At 41.8% G+C, this 8233-nt stretch overlaps 1 protein-coding gene across 1 annotated transcript; it reads left to right on the plus strand.

Annotated features, from left to right (window-relative positions):
- Positions 1-2151: 2151 nt before the first annotated feature.
- LOC129868479 (zinc finger protein 234-like) lies at positions 2152-5583 on the plus strand. The gene is made up of 3 exons (XM_055942496.1): positions 2152-3293; positions 3404-3751; positions 3981-5583. The coding sequence occupies exons 1-3, from the start codon at positions 2720-2722 to the stop codon at positions 4559-4561; spliced, it is 1503 nt and encodes a 500-aa protein (XP_055798471.1). The 5' UTR covers positions 2152-2719; the 3' UTR covers positions 4562-5583.
- Positions 5584-8233: the final 2650 nt, after the last annotated feature.

The following is an 8233-nucleotide window of genomic DNA, read 5'->3' on the forward strand; positions in this document are numbered from 1 at the left end:
TTGGTGCCCCGACTTCCTAGTTAATTACAGTTACATGATTAATCAGTTTAATCACGTAATAATAATTACAGAGAATTTTTGATAAAGATTCATCTTCAGTTTAATGATGCCAAAGACACGACACTTGGCTTGACCACAAACCCAAGGTCTCTTTTAAATGTAACCAGTGCAACCATTGCAGAAATATTGCATAGAAAAAGTATTTTGTTGACAACTTCTAAAATGGAGTATCATGTCAAGCATTTCATTAACTGCAAAACCACTCATACCATCTATAGATTGGAATGTCCACAGTGCAACATGTTCTACATTTGAAGGCGTCTCTTTGTCCGTCCAGACTGCTTAGCAGAACACAAGTACGCAATACGGATAGGCAATGAAGACTACCCCATGGCAAGGCACTACAAGTCCTTACACCATGGCAACCCTGCCTCCCTACAAGCTATGGGTATTGATCATGTTCCAGCCTCAATTAGAAAAGAGGACCGTCTTAAACCAGTTAAACCAAAGGGAAAGTTTTGGGATTTACAAACTACAGGCCACTAAGTACCCTGGTTTAAATGAAGATATGGATTTACAAACTACAGGCCACTAAGTACCCTGGTTTAAATGAAGATATGGATTTACAAACTACAGGCCACTAAGTACCCTGGTTTAAGTGAAGATATGGATTTACAAACTACAGGCCACTAAATACCCTGGTTTAAGTGAAGATATGGATTTCTCACCCTTCCTGTAGGGTCGGGATAGGTCCATTTGCTGTCATCTAGTGGACATTTTGCTCAATTGCCCTCAGCTATGTTTAGACTGTTGTTGTTCATGTTTACTGTGATCTAGTGTGGTATGGAATATATTGCTTTCTTTTTGTTGACACTTCTCCCAGTCATATTTAAGGCTAGAACTACCTTTCTAGGCATCCTGATACTTCTAGCTTGGAGTTAAATTGTTTGGTAACATAGCTACAGTATTTCACTTTTTAATGTGTATAGTATTGCTTACTAGGTGTGTCCAATCAATTGTGTAGCCACTCCCTCTTCAAATTAGGGCTAATTGGAAAAGCTGTTCAAAAGAGGACATTGTATTATTTCTTTGTACTCCCTGACGAAGGCCATGCACCCGAAACGCGTCGGATTTTAAAATTTTGTTTCTATTGAACATGCCATACAAATAAAGGCATTTTAATTAATTATATGAAGAATGCCTTGGTCCTCCTTTCTTTTTGATGACCAATTTACCCCTTTTACCAAAGAGTACCTTCTGTCTCCCAAAATGTACTATTGTGTACCTTAGTAGCACTTCCCTTCCTCTTCTTTCTACTAGACCAGACTGGGGTTTGGGAAGTCAATGGGAGAAGTGAAAAATGTATCCTAAATTGTACATTTTCTCAAAATCTAAGACACAATCTAGATTTGAGTCAATGTCTTAAAGGAAAATTCCATTCCAGAACTATCTTTTGGTATTTGTTTCATTAGTCCATTGTTAATATTGTCTCAATGTTTTGTTTTTTTAAACATTAAAAAAAGATAGAGGAAGATAAGTGTTTCCAATGACATTGGTGTGCATTGTGTGTTTTTAACCAATTATGAGTAGGCATTACCTACTAATTGGTTGATGATGTCATTGGAAACGCTTATCTTAAACGCACCATTTTCACATATGTCGATGTTGGGGTGGTGCTGGAGATTATGAATATGAAGTAGAACATTTTTGAAAATGTCCTTTAAGAATTGTAAAATTCTTTGCAATCACTAAAATACTGGGTAACATTACTGCAAGGTGTAAGGAAATTTGCAAGAAAACTCAAATGTGGATAATGACAACAACACCCTTAGGCCTACAAGCAGCAACAACAACTACATAAATTGCTCATCATCCTCCACATCAATCAATCATACAATCAATCATAGCATTTTGTCTAACAAAGGCATAAGACAATATGTAGATTTTTTAAAACCATACGGCCTTTAAAAGGGCATTAATTCCACATTTGTTTAACTCTTTCCCCACAATGATCAAACGAATAATGGTTTACTCACTAATTTAATCAGTAGACATCATTTCAAGCAGGGAAGGAAGGAAGGATGCATTTGGCAAACATGTATTCGAACAGGGCCATTTGATGTGAAATAGATGGCCAAGTAAGACTCAGCCCAGAGTTTAACATTGCGTTTGTTTTTCACATGACTTGATAAACACGTAACATTCATCGTGTATATTCTAAATTTGGAGTTTCTATTAAACGTATTATGGTTACATGATCTATTATATATCCTCTTGAAAGATATTGCTGTTGTAGTCTACAATTTGAAGGTACAGACACCGGTTGGCCCTAACCGCAAACAGGAAGAAGAAACCTCCGCTTAGAGTCGAGAAAAGATACGAAATGGAAAGCGTGCAATAATTATTTAAACGTAACTTGAAATTATAGTTTCACATTCTTTTGTGACTAAGTGTTAGGTACAGTCTAAACGCGGAACTCGCTAGGCAAGTAAAGTGAACAAGCGAAGGGACAGCGTTTAGTACAAGGCGAGGAGTGAGTATAGTGAGTACACTCCCTGCCAGATAGGCCTGCATAATAAGCAACTCTGTGTAACTAGCCAAGCTAACACACTTAGGTACTAGTTAGCTTGTTTACCTGGTTTGAAAACATCTCTGGACATCAGTATTTTTTTTAATAAGTAATGACTTCGGTGGTCAGAATTTGACGAGGGTAACACAAATGTCGGCAAACGTGAGTCCTCCAAATACTGCTTTAGTAGCGGAATTATCTTTCTCGTTTCAGGATGAATTGACTGCTACTATTCAAAATGCATTAGGAGTAGCAGTGGAGATAGCGGTGGTTGAGATTACAAAACTAGTCGGCCAAGTGTTGAGGGACGTGCGGGATCAAATGCACGAGACGCTGCGGGACAATAAGTCCCTAAAGTTTCGCTTGCAAGCAGCCGAACTTGAATTATGTGCAGCGCGAGGAGAGGAGTGTCAAGTACAATCAACAATAGGGGGAAGAAACAGCACCAATAGTAGAATCCAACAGGTTCATCAGCAGCTGAATTCTCTAAACGTCTCACAAAATAAAATAAAATCAGGAAGCGAAGGAGAGCGCAGCGTTCTTGAATCCAATCCGTCTCTTGGTACAGCAAATGTTGAGGATAGGTATGAAGAATTTGAATCAGAAGTTGTTGATAACCCTGCATTTCTTAACGAGTCGTTTTGTGAGATCCGTGAGGATGGTCGGGTGTGCACTCAAGATATTAAACCGGATTTTTTTACTTTAAATCAGGAAGATGAAGCTGGTAAGTTGGGACTGTCACTCACTACTGTTGATTTACATTTAAAATGTTCTGTAACTTATTATTTCAGCAAAGCTATGATGCATGTTATCTATATCAATATTTATTCACAGGAACTAAAGAAGAGGTTGTCTCAAACATGTACTCAGACAACCATGAAGATTTTAACCTAGCATGCACAGAGCCAACCACGGGACATGATACATCAAGAGCCCATGCTGACGGCCATCCCTTCCCTGACGGTACCATGAAGGATGCCGATGTGAAGTGTCTGGTTGAGGTGAAGGTGGAGTCTGTAGACCTGGGAAGCAGTAGGAACTGTGGTCCCAATACTGGAGGGGGAGAAGAGGACTACTGTCCAGACGGTCTCTCCTTGGCTCAAACCAGGCTGCTGGAGGATTGGAGGCAGCTCCCACTCAGTGACCCAGACTCATTCACCCCCTCCACCAGCCACTCTCTATGTAAGTCCTGCACTAAGAACCAGTTTCCTGCACACAAATTAAGCCTAGTCCTGGACTGAAACAGCAATTTCAATAGAGAATGTTTAGTCCCGGATTAGCCTTAGTTGTGTCTGGGACCCCAGCCCAAGTAATTCTGTAGTAAATTGGTTTTGGTCTCATGTCAGTAATGATGATGATAGAATTTCAAGTGGTTAATGGTTAATACATTTTCTCTTCTTTGACTTTGTAGCGGACTCCCCCATCTTCACCCCAAACATACCAGACTTGGACATCCTATCGTCTTCTACAGCTACAGGTCTCCATGCAGGCTTTGGTAAACAACAGCAGTACCCACCCAGAGAGACTGCTGGGGCTTCCACCTCTCACTCACATCAGATGTACAGTCCTCAGATAGGTGAAGTGAAAAACATGGCGGCAGCACAGCACATCTGCAAGATCTGTGGAGAGAAGTTCCATCTGTCTGAGGAGCTGCGGCGACATCGTAGTCTTATTCACCCAAAGGATATGAACATGCTCCCCAAGCGGAACCTCTACCCCCCTGGGCGGAGCCCGTACCACTGCTCCCTGTGTGGTCGAGACTTCAACCGCATGGAGCACCTGAAGATCCATCAGCGTATTCATACTGGAGAGAGGCCTTATGCCTGCACAGTGTGCAACGCACGCTTCCGTCACTCTTGGGCTCTTACAAGACACTTCCGTATTCACACAGGAGAGAAGCCCTACACTTGCAGCCAGTGTGGCAAGACTTTCCGAAACTGTGGGGGGCTGCGCTTTCACCAACGCACTCACTCAATGGGAGGGCTCGGCTGATAAGGCCTTCATGATGGACTGTAAAGGATGGAAAAGGATGGGGGCAAGAAATGCACTGGGGATATACGCAGAGGGGGAAACATTTACTGTTATCAAATTGTCACATGCACTGAATACAACAGGTATAGATAGACCTTACAGTGAATTGCTTACTTACAAGCCCCTAACCAACAATTCAGTTAAGAAAAATGTGTTAAGTAAAAAATGATTAAAAATACAAAATAATTAAAGAGCAGCAGTAAAATAACAGTAGCGAGGCTATATACAGGGGATACCGGTACAGAGTCAATGTGTGGGGGCACAGGTTATTCAAGGTAATATGTGTATATATGTAGGTAGAGTTAAAGTGACTATGCATAGATAATAAGCAGAGAGTAGCAGCAGTGGAGGGGGGTAGACCTTTGATTAGCTGTTCAGGAGTCTTATGGTTTGGGGGTAGAAGCTGTTCAGCCTTTTTGACCTAGACTTGGCGCTCCGGTACCGCTTGCCATGCAGTAGCAGAGAGAACAGTCTATGACTAGGGTGGCTGGAGTCTTTGACAATTTTTAGGGCCTTCCTCTGACACCCTGGTATAGATGTCCTGGATGGCAGGAAGCTTGGCCCCAGGGCTGTACTGGGTTGTTCGCACTACCCTCTGTAGTGCCTTGCGGTCAGAGGCTGAGCAGTTGCCATACCAGGCAGTGATGCAAACCAGTCAGAATGCTCTCAATGGTGTAGCTCTTATGTATTAAAGCTTACTGTAAATGTTAATACATTTATCCTGTGTTTTACTGGAAGGAACAGAAATAATTGGGAGGCAGAACTTTGAGTGGAGCACAGTTGTTAGTCCGGTTCATTCAAGGTGAGATGAGATGGATCATTGATGTAGACTAATGTAGGGCTTGAAATATCCTGTTAAATGACAATCTATTCCCAGACACTTGAAATCAACTGGTGTTGTACTATGGCCTTGCTTATTTTACTGTAATGAAGGAGTCCCAAGGAGATAAACATGTTTATGTATTAATACTTCACAAAACAGATTTTGTATCATTTGTCTTTACTATCTCATGCTATATGTATTCTGTCAAATCAATCGGATTTCAATACAGAAACATGATCTTTAAACATTTCTTCGGGATTTCCCAAACTCTGTCCTGCCCCCCCTTCCGGGTGCACATTTTGTTTTTTGCCCAAACACTACACAGCTGATTCAAAGATTGATGATGAGTTGGTTATTTGAATGTGTAATGCTTGGGCAAAAACCAAAACGTGCACCCATGGGGGGTCCCAGGACCAACTTTAAGAAACCCTGATTACTCCAATCAACTGTACTGATCTGGGAGTTCCTCAATGATTCAGCTTTAGTTGAGGATCTAAATGCCTCAGCATGTATATGGAAAAGGTCTCCTCCCTAGTTTTAATCTAAGGGCAGGCTCCTCAGAGGAGGAAAAATGGCAAAACATTTAAAAAGTTATATTTTTTAGATATAACTATACTAAATATATTCATGTCACCAAATAATTCATAAAAACACTTTTTTGCAATGAAGGTCTACAGTAGCCTCAACAACACTCTTTAGGGTAGCACCATGGTGTTGCCGAAGGACAGATAGGTTCCGTCCTCCTCTGGGTACAGTGACTTCAATACAAAACCTAGGAGGCTCATAGTTCTCACCCCCTTCCATAGACTTACACAGTAATTATGAGAACTTCCAGAGGACGTCCTCCAACATGTTGTCCACCCAATCAAAGGACCAGATAATTAATCTAGTAGTGAAAGCATAAGCTACAACTAGCTAGCACTGCAGTGCATAAAATGTGGTGAGTAGTTGACTCGAGAGAGAGAGAGAGAGAGAGAGAGAACGACAATAATTTAACAGTTTTAAACAATTTAATTTCTTCCAAAATGGAGAAGCAAATTAGTATTTTTTTTCACTTTCAGTTTCATTTATTTAGCTAGCAAATGCAGACAGCTATTTTAGCCTACTGAAAAACCCTGCTCAAACAGAGGGATGCTATGTTAGCTAGCTGGCTATGACTATCCAACACAACACTGGAACTCTTCCAAGTTAAGGTAAGCTTTCGGTTTTACAAATGTATTGCCACGGGGCCCGCCGGTGTAAGTGCTAAACTGCTTACTGACACATTTCAGTTGAATGCATTCAATTGTGCAATTGACTAGGTATTCCGCCTTCCCTTGGCGGGTTTACTAGTGTTACAGCGTTAGTTCTATTAGCTATGCTGACTATGACGTTACTTTAGCTAATATGGGACAACGATGTAGGCTGTGTGTAGCGGTTATGATATGGTTTGGCTTGGAAAGGATTTTTCACCTTGTCACCTACTTTTACATTTTTTAAAGTTTTGTTTCACCTTTATTTAACCAGGTAAGCTAGTTGAGAACAAGTTCTCATTTACAACTGCGATCTGGCCAAGATAAAGCAAAGCAGTGCGACACAAACAACAACACAGAGTTACACATGGAATAAACAAGCATACAGTCAATAACACAGTAGAAAAAAAGAAAGTCTATATACACTGTGTGCAAATGGCGTGAGGAGGTAAGGCAATAAATAGGCCATAGTAGCAAAGTAATTACAATTTAGCAGGTTAACACTGGAGTGATAGATGAGCAGATGATGATGTGCAAGTAGTGAAACTGGTGTGCAAAAGAGCAGAAAAGTAAATAAAAACAGTTTGGGGATGAGGTAGGTAGATTGGGTGGGCTATTTACAGATGGACTATGTACAGCTGCAGCGATTGGTTAGCTGCTCAGATAGCTGATGTTCAAAGTTAGTGAGGGAAATGTAAGGCTTCAGCGATTTTTTTTTTGCAATTCGTTCCAGTCACTGGCAGCAGAGAACTGGAAGGAAAGGCGGCCAAAGGGGGTGTTGGCTTTGGGGATGACCAGTGAGATATACCTGCTGGAGCGCGTGCTATGGGTGGGTGTTGTTATTATGACCAGTGAGCTGAGATAAGGCGGAGCTTTACCTAGCATAGACTTATAGATGACCTGAAGCCAGTGGGTCTGGGTACGAATATGTAGCGAGGGCCAGCCGACTAGAGCATACAGGTTGCAGTGGTGGGTGGTATAAGGGGCTTTGGTAACAAAACGGATGGCACTGTGATAGACTGGATCCAGTTTGCTGAGTAGAGTGTTGGAAGCTATTTTGTAGATGACATCGCCGAAGTCGTGGATCAGTAGGATAGTCAGTTTTACTAGGGTAAGTTTGGCGGCGGGAGTGAAGGAGGCTTTGTTGTGAAATAGAAAGCCGATTCTAGATTTGATTTTGGATTAGAAATGTTTAATATGAGTGGAAGGAGAGTTTACGGTCTAGCCAGACACTTAGGTATTTGTAGTTGTCCACGTATTCTAGGTCAGAACCGTCCAGAGTAGTGATGCGAGTCGGGCGGGCGGGTGCAGGCAGGGAACGGTTGAAAAGCATGCATTTGGTTTTACTAGCGTTTAAGAGCAGTTGGATGCCATGGAAGGAGTGATCGTTTGGAGGTTAGTTAACACAGTGTCACAGAGAAAAGAGTCGGCCCGAGAATTGAACCCTGTGGTACCCCCATGGAGACTGCCAGAGGTCCAGACAACAGGCCCGCCGATTTGACACACTGAACTCTGTCTGCGAAGTAGTTGGTGAACCAGGCGAGGCAGTCATTTGAGAAACCAAGGCTATTGAGTCTG

This window comes from Salvelinus fontinalis, chromosome 13 (assembly GCF_029448725.1).
Source record: "Salvelinus fontinalis isolate EN_2023a chromosome 13, ASM2944872v1, whole genome shotgun sequence".
In the NCBI taxonomy this organism is placed as follows: Eukaryota; Metazoa; Chordata; class Actinopteri; order Salmoniformes; family Salmonidae; genus Salvelinus; species Salvelinus fontinalis.